The sequence below is a fragment of the Thermoascus crustaceus genome (assembly GCF_041956765.1).
Source record: "Thermoascus crustaceus strain CBS 181.67 unplaced genomic scaffold VTN00scaffold_1, whole genome shotgun sequence".
Classification (NCBI taxonomy): Eukaryota; Fungi; Ascomycota; class Eurotiomycetes; order Eurotiales; family Thermoascaceae; genus Thermoascus; species Thermoascus crustaceus.
The window spans coordinates 525629-546747 of record NW_027192527.1 but is presented as its reverse complement, the minus strand read 5'-3'; the positions used below and the strand labels follow the sequence as shown (position 1 = coordinate 546747).

Here is a 21119-nt window from a genome sequence, read left to right as displayed (position 1 = left end):
ACTTTCGGATTAGATTCGGGGTTGCCGATGCGGGATTAAAGGAGATTAAAAAGATGCAGACGCATAGCAAGATGGATAGCCATTGTCTATTGATAGTTGCTGGATTGGTTGTCTGGCGCTAGAGAATCAGCCGTCAGCACCACAATGTGAGACGATATGTTCCATATCCGAATCCAATGCGATGCTATCCTGGTCCCGAGGATACGAAGAGAGAGCAAGGTGGTAAAGACGGCAGCTACTTACGTTGCTGGTACACCTGGCTGGTCTGCCCATAGGGGGAGTTATGGTAGTTGGTCGAGTACGCCATCTGCCCATTGCCCTGAGGGTAGACCATGCCACCAGCGCCAGCGGCACCGTACTGGCCAGGTACTTGCCCGTCAGCGGGTTGGTACCCGATAGGAGGCAGCTGAGGTCGAACACCGCCCGGGTATGAAGGCGGCTGGGCAGCCTGTGAAGGGTCAGCGGCAGCACCGCTCTCAACTTGCTGCTGTGCCTGAGCAGCAGCAGCGGCACGTTCACGCTCCTCAGCAGCCTTGCGCTGGTTCTCCTCCTCCTTCTTACGAGCCTTCCACTCCTTGCGAATTTCCTTGAATTCTGTATTTTGAGCAGGGGTTAGCATTCTGTCTCAACAGGTGCAAGCTTAACAGAATTGATATTGCACAACGACGTCATAAGCATGGCTTGGTGCATTTCGGCGGTCTAACTTCACGCCGTTTTGCGCACTACTGCGGTCCCGCATCACCCAACGCCAGCGCCGTGTAACGCGACTAGCGTGTTAAAGTTGAACTAACCGCATTGAGGAATTCGCGACAGAACATCAAAACAGACAGCAGACAAGAAGCAGAAAAGAACCTACCTTCTGGAGTACGCTTCGATCCATGCGACTGCATTGTTACATGTGCATTCAGATGGTTCAGAGTACCATAGGCCTTCTCACAGCCGTTCCACCCGCACTTGTACATGCGCTCAATCTCCTCGTAACGACGGCGAGGGCGCTTGTGCTGCTGGGCACCAGGAATGGGGACAAACGAGTAGACCTGTTGGGAACAGACAGTTAGCCCATGAACGTGGACGCGATGATTGTAGACTTCGAGTTGAGTCCTGCAGCCGGTCGCGCAGACCAAACTTCAAGGTACCCAACCCAGAAGAAACCAAGTGCGCAGCCTGCAAATCATGCGCCAAACCATAACAGACGTACCTGGCCAGGGCGCGGCCCTGCGGTCGCAGCAGGGGAGGCGGAACCAACCGTTGTGGCAGGAGAGCTATAAGGCCCAGGCAGACCATGCTGATGTTGTGCATATCCATGCGACCATTCCGGACGCGCGTACATCTGAGGAGGTGGTGGTGGAGGGTGTCCTTGGTACTGGGTCAGGTCATGACCCTGGGGTTGATAAGGAGAGTAGGGAGGAGGGTAGGTCGGGCTAGAGGCCGCAATCGAGGGATCTATAGGAACGTCCGCGTCAGACTTTATGTTCGAAGCATTACGATGGTCATTTTGCTGCCCATCGTGCAGGGTGGTCATGGACGGACTTGTTGCTTGAGCCATACCTGCCGCGCCGCCGGCTTGGGTATTAGGCGCGTGATGGTATTGAGGCTGGCGGGCCAGGTAGTCCGGGAAGGCTGGTGACCGCCCGGAGGGTTGGTTCAGACCGTAGTCTGACTGCGGCGTGTTTGAGGAGGAAATATTGGCGGATCGAACCTCGGGCTGCGGCGTGTATTGGGCGGCGGCGGCAGGACGAACCTCGGGTTGAGGTGTGTACTGAGCGGCAGCAGCAGCAGAAGCCTGGTCTGCAGCTGGTGATTCAGAATTTGCGTCGGGCAATGGTGGATATGGAGAGTGCAAACCTGACTGCGCGAAATCAGATGCAGGCCTGTCCATATAAGAGTCGCGTCGCGCTGCGTTTTCCCCGAAAAAAACCCTCCTAATAATTTCCCTCGAGCCTGTTTAGACGCGTTGCCACAGACGATGAGCTTGTGTTGTTAAGGCAAATCGAGTGATCGCGTTGAATAGAAAGACAGGAAGGTTGTCACAGGGAACTGTGGCGAAAGCTCACGTTCTTAACGTACTTAGAAATAGTGGGTAAGATGGACTGCAGCTCGGCGACTCGAGTGATGCCTCCCAAGACGACTAAGGTGAGATTGGTTTAACAAACACTGCACCAGAAATCTCCTGCTAAAACAGAGACCGGTGTAAATTGTCCGATCGAAGCTTGTGTCGAGTCGGACAGTGAGGGTACTCTCTTTCCCTTGAGAATGTGGTGTTTTGTTCAGGATGCTTAAACCTTTTAGTCGCCTTTTTAGGGTGGACGTAGGATGCCTTGCAGGTGGCGGTGGGCGAGAGAGCACGAGGAACCAGCGGGAAATGATGGTCCTGTCTGAGCTCGGGCGGGTTGGGGAGGGGTGAGGGTTTAGAGGCGGCCGGGATAGGGCAACTAAGGTGCCTGGCGAGGTTCCCAGCTCGACGGTTGTAGTGCAGAGACGATGCTTCGACCGTGGCAACGCGGTTGGTTTTGACCCTAAAATCAAGACGGGGGAATGGGAGGAAGTGTGGTCGACTGGACACGACGGGTACACTTGTCGCGGAAGGGGGAAAGAGACCTGGGCAGAGGAGGCGGCCTAAAAGTCTTCGGACGGCAGACCAAGAGACTTTCGGTAGGAGAGACGCAGGTAGGGCACCTCGTGGGATCCGTGGGTGCGGTGGATCCCGTGGAGCCCGTATTTTTCGCCTTTGGTTGGCAAGGGAGGCGAAGAAGGGGGCTTGCTACTGGAAGACACTCCGGAGTATTGTTTGCGTTGCTGCTGGTCCTCGGGCGGAGCACTGTCTCTTTGCGGTGTCGTTTTTGGCGAGTAACCGACAAACGAGACCCACTCTGATGAAATATCAAGGCCCAAAAGGCAATTTTCTTTTAATTCCTTTCGCCCTTCCCCCCCAGTATTTGTATGGATGCTGTTTTCTTGCTCCGCTGTTCCTCCCCTGACCGTCTGCAGTGATCACGTAAAACCGAGTACTTCCACGATACTGGGTGGCGAGCCTGAAACCTCTTTTTATCCCACCTTCCCTCGAGAAAAAAAAGTCAATGGGAGGGAAGTTCGAGGGTTCCGACAGGGAGGGAACGTGATAGCGGAACGTTGTCGATAGATACTTGTAAGGCCTGATAGCCTGCCCGCACGTCGGGAGGGACGGTGCGCGTGTAGACTTGGGGAGATTGCAAAGGCTGGAGTCGCGGACGTGAACCCTAGCGCCGACAGCTGTGGGTTAGAGACCCAGGATTGTTGACAGCGTCGCAGCACGCAGCGACGAGCAGGGCTTCCAGCAGGCGGATGGAGAGCTAGGATACCTAGCCGGCTCGGACGGACTGAGAAGGGCTTAGGGCGGCCCTAGTAATGAAGAGGCGTAGCGCAGGTCGGGGCAAGCGGTGACAGCGCGTGCAAGGTTGAATCTGGAAAGTGGAGGGTCAACGGGGGCTTGTTGGTTTAGTACGGTCGATGGTTGGATGACAATTTGCTAGTTCAAAAGTTTCTGAGATGACGCTGGTGGTGATGGTGCTGATGACAGGTTTTGTCGGTTGGTGCTTGGGAGGGGAAGATGACGGTCACTGGAGGAGAGACAGAAGAGAGAGAGCGTGCCGATGAACGGGGGGGCCCACGTCCTTCGTCCAGGGTACCACCGCCGTACAGGAAAAGTACGGCCGAGTCCAGGTACTGGGTACACCCGTCTCTCGCTGGGACCGCTAGCAGCAGTTTGTGCAAACTTAGTTGGACCTAGCTGGCGGCTCTCTTCGACTGGAGATAAGTGCTCCGTATCGTCGGGAGATTCCCTTTGGCTCCCCTAGGCCTAAATCCTCTTTCGTCTCTGCGCTAGTTACAACTTTACGTACCGTATGCGTGGTGTACGGTGCGCAAGTCAGGAACGCGTGAGTGGAGAGGCTCAGAAAAAACCGTTCGTGACACATCCAACTGTGGCTGCCAAGTGAGATAGAAAGGTTCTTATGATAGAAACAGAGTAGAACCCGGGTGAACGGGGACGTTGATTCAATTGAAGGATCAGGTGTGACTGCAATTGCAGCGCGACGGAGAGCAGTCCCGGCACCTGTAGATCAAAGTACCCTGTACCGAGTACTGTGTACTTTATCTTTCGCCTTCCGTACTCCGGTGTACAGAGCGGTATGTAGCGGTGGTCGTTGAGATGTTCCGGTAGCGTGGAGAGAGGGGAGGCTAGCAGCAAAGCAGGCGTAGCGCAGGCGTGTGCGGACAGACTCCGGAGTACGGAGAACGGGCAGGAACACTCCGGGTCCCCCGTTCCGCAGAGAGAGGGGAAGGTGCCAGCGCAGGGGCGATGTCAGGTGTCTGGGCTCAGGGATGAGGGACGTCGCTGGTTGGCCAGCGCGGTGTCTGTCCGCCGTCTTGGATGGAGAAGGTGCGAGATGCCTGTTGGCTGCATCGGGGGATGGCAAGGGAAGACTGCAGCGCCGTCCTCGGAAGGCGTCCCCCAGGCAGGATGCGCGCTGGACGGTTTGCCAGAGGCTCTCGACAGGATTGGCGAGTGAGGCCGACTAGGCCCCACGCCGCCGGAGCCGAGGGGCCGCGGTCGGTGGGGGCGAGAGCGCGGCGGCCGCTTGGTATGGGTATGGTATGGTAATCTATCGCCCGTATCAAGGATACCGGCAGGCCGTCGTGGAAAGACGGAGAGGCCACGGAACAGAACCAGTCCTGAGAGAGCGTTTTTAGTGGCCCCTGCAGAACAGACTATACAAGTATAGTTAGCGGCACGATGGATAATAACAACAACATTGTTTCCCGTGGCGCCTCTCTCTGTGAGATGTCTTCAATGCGTGCTCCGTACTGTACAGCGTACTATGGAGCCAGGTATTCTGTGTATAGATGGTGGAATAGTATGGACCTCCTGCTGTTCGGTGGGACCTGAAGGTTCAGAAGAGGTCATGTGCGCGTCTGTCGATCTAAATATCCTTCTCCAGCATTATCCCAATTTTTCCATTTCTCAGAGTTCTCCAGAGTCGACAAGAAGCCAAGGGACAAGATGCCTCCACGTCGCATCTCCCAGCCCGCCGCACAATGGAGCAGCATGTAGAGGGGCTTCTATTCTGGGAATCATGCATCCCCCGTAACTCCCCGACCAGTCTTGTGTATGCCTGCGGCTTTGTGTGTGAGGGACCCCAACTCCAAGCTCACACCGGTACGTCGGGTTGTACTCCGTACGTCAAACCTGCCCAAAACCCACACACGCCGCCAACACCGACACCGCTACAAATCCCGCAGGACAATTCCCATCTTCCTGATCAAGCGCCGTGCATGACACCAAACGGCTATGCGTTAATCTTGGTGCCCGCTGTAAGGCACGGTGAGACAGCCATCGGACCATCGGCTCTGAGAGCGCGGTTTACCCCGTATGGTGACCGTGTAGGAGATCCATCTGATCTGAGCGCGTTTCTCGAAAATCATCTCCCGTCCGAGTGCCAGCATTCCGTACAAACCTCACAGGGGCCCACCAGGCTCTATGCAGGAATTGCCGTTGCAAAAGATGATATCGCGTTGAAGTCCTCAAAAGAGAAGGAGATTACGAAGCAGCATGCCGTGTTCGATCCCTTTGTTGTGGCAGCGGGACGATAAGTCGCTCGTTCTTATTTTGTGTCGGTATTTTATAACAGACACGGGAAAATATATCCTGTTTGTAGGCCTTGAAGTGTGTAATCCAGAACAATAACAGCAGCATGTCCTTGCAATTCGCACACCAATCATGTGTGCCAATAGTGAAAATGATGGAATCCGTGTGAGCTGCATGTAGTAATAAGTAAACAAAGTACAGACTGGTAATCCAGTTTAATGTGACTTCATGCTCAATCTAACACGGCGAAGATAATAATTCCTGCATTCAGGGCGGTGAATAAAAAAAGAAAAAGAAAAAGAAGCACATTTGCGGCCCTTGGCGTCGTAACTGGTTGATAAGAATCTCACAGCGAACACCTGTCATTCTATGCTGTATGCTGTACAGAGTACTCCGTACTGCGTACTCCGGGTTTGAATACTCGGCTGCAAGCCCCAAAACTGGGTTACTGAGCTGTCTGAATAGTTCAAAAGTCTATCTCGGTCGCTCAGACTGCTCGAATCGACGTAACGAACTTTAAAAAATTTAGGAACAGAAACGGCTCTACCAAAAGAGGAAAAGCCGCCCAACTGCCAGTGGATCCTGAGCTTGAGCTTAAATCCCAACGATCGGGAAGACCGTCAGACGGGTAAATCGCGCTGGCCGTTCAGATCAAAAGAAGACGACAGGAGGACCGAGGGAAAGAGATCTGCTCTATCTCAGGAGGAGGCTGTGCAATCTGGGGATGATGGCTCTCTAAGCCTCCTCTTGGATCTGTTCTATCTTAGTGTGCCGTGAGATCACTATAGATCGCACAAAGTACTGCGAACGACTGTCCAAGTGCAGAGCTTAATGGATGGACTGAGGCTTTCAACCCCGTGTTCATTAGTAAGATTCTGCCGTCTCGAACACCGAATTTTACCTCTGAGAGCTTTTTCCACAACAGGACTTTCTACGGAGAGCCCGCGGGCCCTTGAGCCTCTCATCTTTTGCTTGAAAAGAAGCACGTACCATGAAAATCGGGGAATGGGAATCCCGTGACAATGTGATAATAATAATATGTTTACTCTTCGCCAAGGTCAAGCGTCAAAAAATTGTTTTTGTCCCCATACTGATTTGTGGGGCGGTGATACATATGTGACATGGAGCGTGTATGCGGCTGTATCGCCCCTCTTCATGTATGGACTGTACGGGAGCACTCCGTAGTCGCTTAGGTGAAAAATTAAAAACGGTAAACGGACAGGCATTCCCGCCCCGCATAACCACTTCAACCTTTCTTGTGCTGCAAGTTGAGCAGTCCAATCTGGCGGTCAATAATAATCAATAGCTTTCATAGCTTCTTCTGTGCATAGACAAGGAGCCCCCCATTCGAATCATACCCAATGATCCAGTCTTCATCCTCAGGTTATGTATGTACGGCCGGTATGTAGGTATGTATAAGATCTCCCTGCTCCTCGCGTACAGTACTGCGTACACGGTAACAATACGTCTCTTAGTCGGCCGAAATCCAGGGAAACGGCTTGCATCGTTACATGTTCCATGCATGTTCTACGGTCGCTCGAAAATAGCCGGCGGTTCGAACGCCAAACTCCATTGCTATGGCCAGTGATTGATCCCATCTTTTCGGCCCATCTTTAGGCCATCGTCCAGGAAATCATTAGCCGGTCAGGCAACCCCACATGCGCAGGACGCGCCAAGAACCAGCGTGTGCGGGTTTCTAGGTGTCGAGGTCCCAAAATCTCACCTGCCGAAAGCTGCATGCGCTCCCCTCGAGTCACCCTCGGCTTTGGCTCCTTCTTCAAGTCTTCTTCTCCGATGCTAGACGGGTGCAAGAATTGTGTGATCAGAACGTCGGATGACTTCCGTAACCGATCGGCAAAGCTGTGCAAAAGAAAATAAAAGTAACATGTCTGGGAGGGCCAAAAACCCAAAAACTCGTCACTTCAGAGCTCTCTACTCTTTCCGGCACCGATGCCAAGCACATCATTATCGTTGCTTTATTTTCAATCTTGGGATCGCTCTTGGCACGAGATGTCCGTGTGGAAGACATTCGGCACGAGCTGCCGTCTGCAAGGCCGGTCGCGCCAGGGGCATATCCGCGATAGGAAGATGGTCTTACTCCATACACTTTCTTGGCTTGAACGGTTGAACCGTGGAAGCGAAAAGTGGATTTGCGGCCGATCAGAAGAAAAACCTTGAAAAAAAAATAGGAATAATAAACAATTCCAATTTCCACAAAATGCAGTGGAGAAGCGGATGTCTTTTGCCTTCAATGCGATTTTTAACTTTTGACTGCCACCGGAAGGGGATAACGATAAACGGAGTACTCCGTAGATAGCAAAAGCAACTGGCTTATCTCGGTGATAATAAATCGATGGCTGAGTTAGGCAGTTATCATTATTGATCATTGGTCACTATATCATGCTACATATAGTTCATGCGAGCATGCGCCCGGGAAGCGCGTTACCCATTGTCCGACGGTTTAACTTAAGTCAAAGAAAGAAAAGCCTCTCGTCCTAGAAAATTCGATTTGACCATCTCCGTAAACGAGAATCCCTCGACACCGAATCAGATGTTGGCCTACTTGTCACGTCCATCGACAGACTTTCGCGAGGAGTCGAGGACGTTATTTACCCATGCCGCGCTCACCGAACACTGGTACCGAGAAGATCAGTGTTGCATTCACATAACGATCGGAATGCAACCCTGTTTGTTTATTGTCTATTGTCTATATGTATTGTATGCGGCGTACTCCGTTCCCGGTGCCTTTCGTGTACAACGTCCGAGTACTGCAGCGTGAACTTGCATAAACGCGGGTGCAGTGTGCTCGCTTATTATCATTTTCCTGGAGAACGGCAGCAAGCTTCCGTCCGTCTGGAGGCGCTACTGTACTCCATAGTCCGTTAACTCCCTCCCCCTTGTCCTCAACAGCTGGCGGCGGCGTTTCACTTCGAGGTCGACGGTGCTGTGCGAATAGCGATCCGACTCCCATCATCCATAGCGCTGGTTTCAACTTGCTTATAACGACAGTGGTCAGATATGGCCCGACAGTGTTCCAAGAAGCCCGATTCCTTCTCGAAGAACACGAGAAAAGCCGTAGAAGCTCACACTCTATCGGCTCTTTGCCAGTTTTCAGCTCAGCAGATAGACAAGAGTTTCTTTTATCCGTACATGAGAGACTAACAATAAAGATATTCTTGCATGTTTGAGAATACAAACGCCTCCGATCGAAGAATACCTACAGTTCTACAGTAAGTTACATCGTACAGAAAGAGTACTCCGTAGTTGTTGACCGCCGGGAGCCAACAACCATTACACTGGAGACTTTAGCCTCATGCCATCCCTGGGATGATCTCACATCCCGTTCTCGGGGATCCGAACACAGTTGCTACTACTTTCAGTTGCCAGGGATTCAGGGATCGTTTTATTATCCGATCATTACTAAGAGGATTGTATTACATGGATACCTGCCTAACCGTCCAACGGCTGCAGCCTACTGTACCCTGTACATCTGTGTACGGAGTGTACCTCTCGTACTCAGGTACACATAGCAGTACCTTCTCCTGGACGGTGAACTGCGACAGTGCACAGTGTTCCATTATTGAATTGCCTCCCTCATGACCACTACTAAAAGGAAACTCCCAATCTCCGCCCAAACTATTTATTATTATTGGGCACTGCACGGAGCAAGTTTGTTCCATATCCATACAGGAGTAGGTACTCCGTATTCAATCTTGTAAAATTCGTATCAATCAGGTATAAACCCATAAGTTTTGAGTTCACGTTTTTAGTTAGTGCTGGGCTCAGACAGTTTCCATTGGAACTTCCCTATGCTACTAGGTACTAACTACTAGATCCCGGGGCTGCCCCCCCCCCCCCCCCGTACCTGGCCTTACCTTAAAAGTGACAAGTGAACGGGCACCAAAGTTGACCGACAAGTGGCGCATGACGCCATGGGGTTGAACTTGATACACAAAGCTGGGCTGGTGTGGCTGCTAACTGGGCCGGAGCCTGGCCAGGCCAGATCTTTTTGAAATATGGGACCACCGGGCCCCATCTCCAGTCAAAGATCAGCCAGGCTAAAACTGACCGGGTACCCTGTGTCCTTAGGTACAGTACTCCGTACACAGGTACGGAGTACATCTCGGGGATCCTTCTTAGACCCCGGCCACTTAAGTTCTCCGAAGGACTGAAAGTCAAACTATAACTCCGTACGGAGTATAGCTAACCAAGATCTACCAATCTATCTATCTGGGTATTTATCTATCTCGCGGCATGCGGTTAATAATGTTTAACTAATAATAATAATGAAGGCTCCTGACATAATAATCTCCATGGATTTTTGTCTCACATATACTTGAATGATATTAAGACATGTGGCCGCTATCCATAATATAGATGAAACTTCCTTTCAATAAAAATGATTCATGCACGAGACAAAAATGCTTGTCTCATTGGGAAATAATAAATAATGATAATAATAAGAATAACCCCCTGAGGAGAAAAGAAAAAAAGAACGCAAGAACAGAGAACAAAAGCAAAGCTGCCATACCACTTGCGGGGTAGCCCGTAGCTCTCGTTGGCTTGAGCCTTGAAGCTAGTCTCAGGAGCGCCACCCAATTGATTGCTGAGCTGGCTGGCAAAGGACTGGATGGAGCTGCAACTGCATCCTCCCTTCGGACTGATACTCGGAGAATGCAGCAAGACTGCATGCAGTATGCAGCGTGGAAAAAGCAAAAACAGATCGGACAAATCAGCGACAAGTCAACTTGCTGGGATATAGGGCAGCAACTGAAGTCACTTTGCAGGCAGGTAAAACAAAAGCAGCACTCCCCAATATGCAATTAATTCCAAATGATAGTTCCACAGGGAACGGAATACGATTGGGACTGGAGTGTCGACCTGATGAATACTATTGCACCGTTATTCCAGTACGGACCTCAGTACGGAATACTTCCCCCTGTTACGGTGTATGGAGGGGGTTCAGTTCGGCACAGCTTATCCGAAGCGCATTGAGAGTCGAGGCCCACGAAGAAAGACAACTGGCCGCAAAGCTGAGATCTGGCTCAGAAGCTGAGAGAAGAGCTCAGGTCCAGATGGAAACTGGAGATGTGGGGAAAGCATATTAAGCACACAAATGAGAACAGATAAGATGGCTTTAAATTTTTCATATGTAATTTAGTGTTACAGCACAGTCCAAAGGCCACCGACGGGGCAGACGAGAGGGGGAGGTCTTGTCACGTGATGAGGGATCAAATCAGCAGAAATGATCCATCTGGGTTCTTGATCCAGCATAACCCTTGATCCATCGGACAAGTAATTCCGGGGCAGAACTCATTATGTATATAAGACGCAACACCCACGGATATGCACTATGTACATTGGGGTAACCATTTTTTGGGACGTTGAGCTGTACAGTGTCCATGGAGTCGATCAAGTTGACGCGCAAAAGGACTTTGCAGCATATACATCTTTATATGGACTACACCCGGCAGTCGCCAACACAATAGGCAAGATCTCTTTACCGGTTATCAGTAGGATGCCATCAGCGGAAATGCAAATTGTTTTGTTAATCTCGGGATACGAACCGACCCTTCGTTTACTTAATGTGCATGCCACAACTGTAGCTTCACCATACAAGGCTGTTACCAACAAGTTCCACTCCGCTTTCAACGCGTTTATAGACAGTCTTGAGCGATCAGACTACAAGATTGGGTACCCGGATGGCAATTCTTCGAATCATTCTCCTGCAAAAGAATACTGAGCTTTTTTTAAATGCCTAGATATGGAAGTGCACGAAATCGAAGAACTGTGATTGCTCATTTGAAGGATACTGAAGTGGCAGAAGTTGAGAATATGGCTATTGTAGGTAATGTGATGCGGAGTTTTATCTATGTTGATGAAACCTCGTATTGCTGTTACGGCACAGCCTACAGTATCAAGGCAGACCAAAGAGGGGGATGTCTCATCACGTGACCATAGATCAAATCGCCTGGATTGATCCATCTGGGACTTTGATCCAGTCGACTCTATGATCCATCATCGACCTTGATCCAAGGATAGGCATTTCTGAGCAGGATTCAGCATGTATATAAGACGCTCCTTAACTATGGGGATTAGGACCCCGTGGTCAACTTGTCTATCAATCTAGCTTATACAGTTGTCTAAAGGATCTAGCAAGACGTCCATTTTGAATCTCCAGTTCAGAATCGAACTTAGAGGCACGTCACATTTTCTATTTCCACTTGTTCCCTGTTCCTCAAGATAAACCCCCACGAGATCGGCCTAGAGTTCTAGGCCTCCCGTGACATATGGATTAAGCCTTTGATTCTCTTTCTATGATTTCCGAACAATCCTTCACTCTTAACCTCGTCCCTTTTGCCCTGCTTATTCCAGCCTCCCCTACAAAGAGGCTTGATTTTTCATCCCTGTTTAGTACTAGCTGTATAATTAGAATAATATCTATATAGACTTTAGTCTCTAGCTTAAGATATAAATTAGAGTTATAATATTAGAAGCTCTGGTAGTGAATAAAGTACTTAAGACTAGATATACTCTCAGCTAGATCTAGTGTAACGGCGGTCCTAGGACTTCTAGGTTGAGGCGCGTTGGGTTTATCTTGAAGGACAGAAGACAAGAGGAAAAGATAGATAGATAAGCCGTTACTAGCAATGTTGCTATTGGGATTGCTGTCTGAGTTGACCACGGGGTTCTAATCCCCATGGTTAGGGGGTGTCCTTATATACATGGTCCTTTGACTACCATTCTGACTACCATCTCATGGTAGTCTTCGATGGTAGTGACTACCTTTGTCGACTACCACCTCATGGTAGTTTCTTATGGTAGTTCCATGTGATCAGAGATGCTCTTATCTCCTGCCCTGCGGGGTAGCATGCTCATGCAAGGCCATGTTGTCCATGTTGATTGTAACACTACTCCCTCTCTTCTAGCTTTTTGTCCCAAAAAGTACTTAAATCCTGCCATTCTCCCTGGTCCTAGTGTTGAACTTCCTTTTTGTAAGTGTTTTATCATGCCTCCAAAACACAATCGTTACCGTGAGTTTGGTCGCCAGGCTGATCATATTGAACAGAATGGTCTTCCTGTTGAACATCCTTGTAAATATTGTTATTCACATCATCTTTCCTGCATCATGGATTCAAAGAGTCGCAACTGTTCGTCTTGTACCTGTTGAGGTCAAAAATGTGAGAAGCAATTCCATAGTGATAAGGAGTGGGATAACCTTTGCTGTTCTGAGGATCAGATCAATGCTCAGTTGGAGGAGGCGGAGAACCAGGTTGAGTTTCTTCTTGCAAAGATTAAGCACTTGCACAAACAGTGCAAGTTCCTTAAAGAGTGTGGATTGAAGATGTTGGATCATGATACTGCTGTGATGGATAAGTCAAATAAGGATGACCCCTTATCTGCTGAGGATCTTGCTGAGTTGGAGTGTTTAGCCAATAAACATGAGAGTCATCAGCAGTCCGGCAATCCGCAGCTCTTTGAGGGGCTTTCTCCTGGTTTTGTTGTGGAGTTCCTTGCTTCCAGAGGTCTTGAGCAAGAGGTCCCTGGCAATTTGCAAAGGTCCTAGTGGGACAGGTCCTGCAGGTGCTGTCCTCTGGGGCGACCTCACTTCTTTCAGGGTGTCAGATTCTCTGGTTTTGGGCGGTCCGGATTCTGGAGGTGGAATTCTCTGAGGAGTTTCTTGCACCCATCACAGTTTTCTATGGGTTGTTAAGAGTTCTCAGAGTCATCATACCCTTTCCATTTCAGAAGGTACATGAACTGTCCATCAATTATGCCACTGTCTAACACTTTCTCCACTTCATAGTCCTTGTCATCATCAGGGTTTTCTGGCAGAATTTCTTCAGTCTTGGTAACTAGTTGGGCATCTTTTGGTGCTGGTTCCAATAATGATATATGAAAAACTGGGTGTATCCACATAGTATCTGGCAATTTAAGGCAGAAATTGACCTCTCCTTTCTTTTCTGCAATTTCAAATGGTCCAATCTTTTTAAAATCCAATTTGTTGTTGGGTCATTTTATTTTAACATTTTTTCAAAGGAGGTACACTTTATCTCCTGCCTTTAGCTTGGGTCCTTTCTTGTGGTGCTGATTGTAGTACTTGGCAGTTCAGTAGGCAATAAACTGGATATTAAGGCTTAATTGCTGATGGAGTTCCTTCAGCTGGTCAGCCTGAAGAATTCCTTTCTGGGCCAGAATTTTGCTTGGTTTTGGTTCCTGGTAAGCAGTTGGTTCAAATCTGTAGTTGGCGTAGAATGGTGACTCTTGGGTTGTTTCATTCTTAGCACTGTTATAGGCAAACTGAGCCAGAGGTAGTAGTTCTACCCAATTGTCTTGTTGGTAGTTAATATAACAGTGTAAGTATTGTTCCAGGGTCTGGTTTATCCATTCTGTTTGCCTGTCAGTCTGGGGGTGAGCTGTTGTTGAAAGCTTATGTTTGGAACCCAGTTGGCGCGTCAAAGTCTGCCAAAATCCTGAGGTAAATAACTTGTCTCAGTCTGATACAAATTCTTCAGGTAATCCATGATTCCCAAAAATGGTCCATAAGAATGTGTATGCCAGTTCCTTGGCATTGGATGATTTCTTGTATGGTAGGAAGTAGGCATACTTGGTCAGTCAGTCCACTATGACCAGAATGGCATTGTATGTTATTCCAGTCAGGGGTTCCTTTGATTCAGGCAAGTCTGTGATAAAATCCAGTGATATAGACTGCCAAGGTCTCTCTGGTGCTGCCAAGCTTTGTAAAAGACCATATGATGCATGTTGTGCTGCCTTGCTCTGAATGCAGAGGTCACATTGTGACACTATTTGTTGCACCATCTTTCTCAATCCTGGGAAGTAGAAATTCCTGGTGATCCTTTTGATAGTTTTTTCTATCCCCTGGTGTCCATGAGCTGGGGCTTTATGGATATCTCTAACTAGATTCTCTCTTAATTTGGTGGGAACATAGACCAATCCTCAGAATAGGATGATGTCTCCTTCCCCCTTGGTTATATTGGGATTGTTCTTGATTCTGTCGAGTTCCTTTGCCATTGAATCCTTTTGGTAGGCTTCCTTAATCTTTTCCATTCAGGTGCCGGGTCCTAGCCGCAGGGCCGGTGCAGCTTACCTTTCCAAGATGAGGGTTCCATCAGCCTCCTGCCGTAGAATCGCGGGCCATGGTGTAGGCTCTTCCTCCTGGTAGTCTGGTCTTCAACTGAGTGCATCTGCTCAGGCATTTTCTGAACCTCTTTGGTAGGTGATTTTGATGTTGTAAGGGGCTAGCTCTTCTGCCCATCTGACCTGTTGTTGGGTCAGTTCCTTGGTGGTGGTGAAATATGCCAAATTCTTATGATCACAGTATATCATAACTTGATGCTTTGCTCCTTCCAGGTAATGTCACCATTCCTGTACCGCTGCCATGATGGCCAAGAGTTCCTTATCATGGATGTCATAGTTCAGTTCTGGTGGGGTCATCTTCCGCAAATAAAAGGTGATTGGATGCAGTCATCCCTGCTTGTCAGATTGGCTGATACATGCTCCTATGGTGAAGTCTGAGGCGTCTGTTTCCATAAAGATAGGCTTCTCTGGGTCAAAGATCCCAAGGACTGGTGCCTCACAAAACTTCTGCTTGAGGAGGTCAAATGCTTCTTGTTGCGTGCTTCCCCATTCAAACTTCTGATCCTTCTGGGTAAGTTTCATCAACAGTTCCACTATCTTGGAGTAATTCCATATGAATTTGTGGTAGAAGTTGGTGAAACCAAGAAAAGATTGTGCTTCCTTGACTGTTGTTAGGGCTGGCCATCCCTTAATGGCTGCTACCTTCTCTTCATTCATTTCCACATGTCCTGGGGAAATCATGAAACCAAGGAACTCTGTCTTTTGGGTATGCCATTCACATTTTTCAGGTGCAACTGAGAGCTTCCTTTCCTTCAGAGCTTTAAGAACCTTTCACACATGCTGTTTGTGCTCTTCCAAGGTTTCTGAATAGATGAGGATGTTGTCTAGGTACACCATGCAAAAGATATCCAAGTATTCTTGCAAGGTATTATTGACTAGACTCTGGAATGTAGCAGGCGCATTGGTAAGACTGAATGGCATAACTGTGTATTCAAAATGCCCTAGTCAGGTCCTGAAGGTGGTTTTCCATTCCTCCCCTTCCTTTATGCGGACCAGGTAGTACCCTTCTTGGAGGTCTAGTTTGGTGAAGTATTGGGCCTTGCATAATCTATCCTGTAGTTCTGATATGAGTGGTAGAGGATAGTGATTCTTGACTGTGATATCATTAAGTTGGTGATAGTCCACACAAAGTTGTAATTTCCTATTCTTCTTTAGGACAAACAAAATTGGATACCCTGCTGGGGACATTGAGTGTCAGATATATCCCCTCTCCAAGTTCTTTTGGATATATTCTTGTAATGCCGCATGTGCCTTTTCTGAAAGTGGGTATATTAGTTTGAAGGCGGGCTGCGTCCCAGGCTTCAATGGTATCTCATAATCCCATGGCTGGTGTTCTGGCAACTGTCCTCTGCCCTGTTCTTTGAAGACTTCCTCAAAATCCCAGTATTCTTTTGGGACAGCTTCCATTTTGTTCAGGGGCAGTTTAATTTCTTTTTGTTCCATAGATCTAATCATCATTTCTGGTGTGTAGGTGAGATACAAGAATTCTACTTGCTCTCCCTTCTTCCACATTTGTGCCATTGCATTTCTGGAGATTTCCTTAATCTCCACAGGTTGTTCTTTTCCTCCAGGTTGCCTTTCAGGCCTTACACCTCTGTTGGGTTCTTCTGCCATCTGCACCTTCCTCATCACCCAATCTATATGGGGATTGTGCGTCTTTAGCCAAGGTATGCCTAAGATTATATTGTGTCCCAGCATTCACATAATGTCTAGGTTAATCCTTTCCTCTGTTATGGCACAGCCTAGGGATTTCCGACAAGACAGTGAGGGGGAGGACCTGTCACGTGACAATGGATCAAGAGCGATGGCTATGATCCATCAGGGCCCTTGATCCATCCGACCTCTTGATCCAACATGACCCTTGATCCATCCATAGTCATGATCCACCAGATAGGTATTTCCGGGCAGAACTTAGGATGTATATAAGACACTCCTTAACCATGGGGATTAGGACCCCATGGTCAACTCAAATAGCAATCCTAGAGTTAATATTGCTAGTAATGACTATTATCTATCTTTTCCCTTGTCTTCTGTCCTTCAAGATAAACCCAACGGCCCTCTGCCTAAGAAGTCCTAGGCCCATTGTTACACTTTGACCACCTTTCTTGCAGAAGGCAAGCAGGGAAAGAAGTGAAAATGGAAAACATCACCCCCCAGGAAGTTGTTTGAGTTCTTAGAGAATTACAGAATCAAGTCAATTGATTGGAGAACCAGCTGCAAGAATGGACTGGTGAGAATACCACCCTTAGGGAGCAGGTTAACCAGCTGCAGGATGAGCTTCAAAACCAGATCAATGGGAACAACCAGCTCCATGAACAGATTCACCTACTGGGACAGCAGGCTGGGGCAAGCACCAACCATACATCAAACCTTGCAGCCCAGGACCCTACCAACCCTGATGTCAACTCCAAGACCAAGATTGTGAAACCCGACCTCTACTATGGCAACTGAAAAAAGCTACAGACATTCATCTCCCAGTTGGAGCTCTATTTTTTCTTTAACCCCCACAAATTCCCAAATGAAGAAAGAAAGGTTATGTTTGCAGCAACCTACCTACAAAGCACTGCAGCTCAGTGGTTTGACCCCTACCTGAAGGACCACCTAGAGAGGTCACCTGAACAACAACAAGCTGAAACCACTGAGACCTTCAACAGCTTCAATGCATTCCTGACTCAGATCAAACAGAATTTTGGGGATTTAGATAAGGTAAAAAAGGCCACCAGGACTATCATGTCCATCCAGCAGAAAACATTGATCACCAACTATACCACAGAGTTCCAACAAGCAGCAACCTTCCTTGGAGACTGGTCAGAATGAGTGCTTATGGAACACTACTATCAAGGACTGAAAGAGGAGGTCAAGAATGGGCTCCTTGCAGCAGAGGAACCAACTGACCTCAATAACCTGATACTCATGGCAACCTGAATTGACAACTGACTCTTCAAATGACGGACTGAGCAACAACAATTCAATCCTTTTCAACAAGCCCCTTGACACACAGGAAATGGAGGTGATGCCATGGAACTAGACAATGTGACTAGAAGAGAACAGAGCACCCAGGGAACAACAAACAGACAAGTCAGAGGGCCCAACCCCAACTGGACAGATGAACAGAAAAAGCACTATGAGCAGAAGCTGTGTATCCACTGCAGAAAGAATGACCATATGGGTTGGAAATGCCTGGACAGAAAACAAGACAACTGAAAACAGATATCAGTCACAGAAAGGAACAAGCATGCTAGATTACCATGGACAGCCTGCTATAATAACAACTGCTCTGATCATTATGCCTCCAAGAATGTGACAGGATGGTTTCCGAAAGACCCCAAGAAATCAAAAAACTAGAGGACCCTGCTAGTATGGGACCCTTGCAGGAGTCTTGGTCTAGGTCCCTGAACCCAGCTACAAGCACGCGAAACAGAACAACACTCAATGGAATGGACTTATTGAAACAATTGGTGATCACTGTCAAGATCAATGGGAAGAAAGCAAGGGCCATGATCAACAGTGGAGCCATAGGAAATTTTGTCAGCAACACATTTATCACCAGGAATGGGATCCCCTTCACAGGAAAGAAGGAGCTGTATCAGTTATCTACAGTTGATGGATCTGCCAGCAGCTATGGAGGAGGATGGGTGTGGATGGAGACTGACCAGTCCTCCCTGAAGATAGGACAGCACAAGGAAAAGATCAACCTTGATATCACATGGATGCCAGGACATGATATAATTCTAGGGATACCATGGTTGAGGATACACAACCCACAGATAGACTGGGTAACAGGAAAAGTGCAGTTGGCAGAAGAATCCAACAGAGGTATAAGGCCTGAGGGGCATCCTGAGGAAGAAGAACCACCAGTGGAGATCAAAGAAATCTCTCAGAACACAATAATGTGAATGTGGAAAAGGGGAGAACAAGTGGGAGTCTTGTATCTCACCCTAGCACCAGATTTGGTGATTGGATCCATGGAGCAGAGAGAGGACCAACCACCCTTGACCGGAATGGAAGCAGTCCCAAAGGAATACTGGGACTTTGAAGAAGTTTTCAAGGAACAAGGCAGAGGACAGCTGCCAGAACATCAGCCTTGGGATCATAAGATACCCTTGAAGCCTGGAACGCAACTGGCATTCAAACCTATTTACCCACTCTCTGAGAAGGCACATGAGGCGCTCTGAGAGTATGTTGAGAAGAATCTGGAATGAGGATATATCTGGCATTCTACATCACCAGCTGGATATCCAATTTTGTTTGTTCCAAAGAAGAATGGAAAACTCCAACTTTGTGTGGACTATTGCCAACTTAATAACATCACTGTCAAGAACTGCTACCCCTTACCACTCATCTCTGAGTTGCAGGATAGATTGTGGAAGGCAAAGTTCTTTACCAAGTTGGACCTTAGAGAAGGGTATTACCTGGTGCGCATAAAGGAAGGGGAAGAATGGAAAACTGCCTTCAGGACCTGGCTAGGACATTTTGAATACACAGTCATGCTGTTTGGTCTTACCAATGCGCCCGCGACCTTCCAGAGTCTGGTCAACAATACCCTATGGAAATACCTGGATGTCTTTTGCATGGCCTATTTGGATGACATCCTTATCTACTCAGAAACCTTAGAAGAACACAGACAACATGTGTGGAAGGTGTTAGAAGCCCTGAAGGAGAAAAAACTCTCAGTTGCACCAGAAAAATGTGAATGGCATACCCAGAGAACAGAGTTTCTTGGCTTCATGATCTCCCCGGGACATGTTGAAATGAATAAAGGAAAGGTCACAGCCATATAAGGATGGCCTGAGCCAACAACAGTCAAGGAGACACAAGCTTTTCTTGGATTTGCCAACTTCTATCAGAAGTTCATATGGAACTACTCCAAGATTGTGGAACCCTTGACAAAGCTCACCCAAAAGGACCAGAAATTTGAATGGAAAAAAGAACAGCAGAAGGCATTTGATCTCCTTAAGCAGAAGTTTTGTGAAGCACCAGTCTTAGGAATTTTTGACCCAGAGAAACCTATCTTCATTGAAACAGATGCCTCAGATTTCACAATAGGAGCATGCATCAATCAACCTGATGAGCAGGGATGACTGTATCCAATTGCCTTCTACTCGCGAAAGATGACCCCACCGGAATTGAATTACGACATTCATGACAAGGAACTTCTGGCCATCATGGCAGCAGTGAAAGAATGGCGGCACTACCTAGAGGGAGCAAAGCACCAGGTTGTGATCTATTGCGACCATAAGAACCTGGCATACTTCACCACCTCCAAGGAGTTGACCCAAAGACAGGTCAGATGGGCGGAAGAATTGGCTCCCTATGACATTAAGATTACCTACTGAAGAGGTTCAGAAAATGCCCGAGCAGATGCACTCAGTTGAAGACCAGATTACCAAGAGGGAGAGCCTTCTTCACAACCTGTGATTTTCCAGCAAGAGACAGATGGGACCCTCACAGTGGACAGGCAAGCTGCACCCGCTCTAAGACTAGGACCTGGCACCTGGATGGAAAAGATTAAGGAAGCCTACCAAAAGGATTCAATGGCGAAGGAACTCGACAGGGTCAAGAACGATCCCAATATAACCAAGGGGGAAGGAGATATCATCCTATTCCAAGGATTGGTCTATGTTCCCACCAAATTAAGAGAGAATCTAGTCAGAGACATCCATGAAGCCCCCACTCACGGTCACCAGGGGATAGAAAAAACTATTGAAAGGATCACCAGGAATTTCTACTTCCCAGGATTGAGAAAAATGGTGCAATGAATAGTGTCACAATGCGACCTCTGCATTTGAAGCAAGGTGGCATGACATGCACCATATGGTCTTTTACAAAGCTTGGCAGCACCAGAGAGACCTTGGCAGTCTATATCACTGGATTTTATCACAGACTTGCCTGAATCAAAGGAACCCCTAACTGGAATAACATATGATGCCATTCTGGTCATAGTGGACTGACTGACCAAGTATGCCTACTTCCTACTGTACAAGAAATCATCCAATGCCAAGGAACTGGCATACACATTCTTATGGATCATTTTTGGGAACCATGGAATGCCAGAAGAATTTGTGTCTGATAGAGACAAGCTCTTTACCTCAGGATTCTGGCAAACCTTGACCTGCCAACTTGGCTCCAAGCATAAGCTCTCCACAACAGCTCACCCCCAGACTGATGGGCAAACAGAACAGATGAATCAAACCTTGGAACAGTATCTGTGCTGCTATATCAACTACCAACAAGACAACTGGGTGGAACTTTTACCTATGGCCCAGTTCGCATATAACAGTGCCAAGAATGAGACTACCCAGGAGTCACTGTTCTATGCCAACTACGGGTTTGAACT

The 21119-nt window shown here is 48.1% G+C and overlaps 7 protein-coding genes across 7 annotated transcripts; 3 read left to right on the top strand and 4 right to left on the bottom strand.

The window, feature by feature from the left end:
* Positions 1–86: 86 nt before the first annotated feature.
* Positions 87–1879, bottom strand: VTN00DRAFT_187 (uncharacterized protein; the record flags this gene model as incomplete). Its single annotated transcript, XM_069428024.1, has 6 exons — positions 87–118; positions 244–594; positions 857–1037; positions 1247–1443; positions 1531–1788; positions 1846–1879. The coding sequence occupies 6 exons, from the start codon at positions 1877–1879 to the stop codon at positions 87–89; spliced, it is 1053 nt and encodes a 350-aa protein (XP_069290895.1).
* Positions 1880–1922: 43 nt separating this feature from the next.
* Positions 1923–3953, bottom strand: VTN00DRAFT_186 (uncharacterized protein; the record flags this gene model as incomplete). Its single annotated transcript, XM_069428013.1, has 5 exons — positions 1923–1941; positions 2068–2128; positions 2227–2555; positions 2633–2982; positions 3879–3953. The coding sequence occupies 5 exons, from the start codon at positions 3951–3953 to the stop codon at positions 1923–1925; spliced, it is 834 nt and encodes a 277-aa protein (XP_069290894.1).
* A 386-nt stretch (positions 3954–4339) lies between these two features.
* VTN00DRAFT_185 (uncharacterized protein) lies at positions 4340–4942 on the bottom strand (the record flags this gene model as incomplete). Its single annotated transcript, XM_069428002.1, has 2 exons — positions 4340–4710; positions 4921–4942. 2 exons carry the CDS (start codon positions 4940–4942, stop codon positions 4340–4342), a joined length of 393 nt encoding a protein of 130 aa, XP_069290893.1.
* A 131-nt stretch (positions 4943–5073) lies between these two features.
* On the top strand, positions 5074–5628 carry VTN00DRAFT_184 (uncharacterized protein; the record flags this gene model as incomplete). The annotated part of the gene is made up of 1 exon (XM_069427991.1): positions 5074–5628. One exon carries the CDS (start codon positions 5074–5076, stop codon positions 5626–5628), a length of 555 nt encoding a protein of 184 aa, XP_069290892.1.
* Positions 5629–15109: 9481 nt separating this feature from the next.
* Positions 15110–15439, bottom strand: VTN00DRAFT_183 (uncharacterized protein; the record flags this gene model as incomplete). Its single annotated transcript, XM_069427980.1, has 1 exon — positions 15110–15439. The coding sequence occupies one exon, from the start codon at positions 15437–15439 to the stop codon at positions 15110–15112; it is 330 nt and encodes a 109-aa protein (XP_069290891.1).
* Positions 15440–16918: 1479 nt separating this feature from the next.
* Positions 16919–17233, top strand: VTN00DRAFT_182 (uncharacterized protein; the record flags this gene model as incomplete). The annotated part of the gene is made up of 2 exons (XM_069427969.1): positions 16919–16942; positions 16997–17233. The coding sequence occupies 2 exons, from the start codon at positions 16919–16921 to the stop codon at positions 17231–17233; spliced, it is 261 nt and encodes an 86-aa protein (XP_069290890.1).
* A 2660-nt stretch (positions 17234–19893) lies between these two features.
* Positions 19894–20200, top strand: VTN00DRAFT_181 (uncharacterized protein; the record flags this gene model as incomplete). Its single annotated transcript, XM_069427958.1, has 2 exons — positions 19894–20067; positions 20129–20200. The coding sequence occupies 2 exons, from the start codon at positions 19894–19896 to the stop codon at positions 20198–20200; spliced, it is 246 nt and encodes an 81-aa protein (XP_069290889.1).
* Positions 20201–21119: the final 919 nt, after the last annotated feature.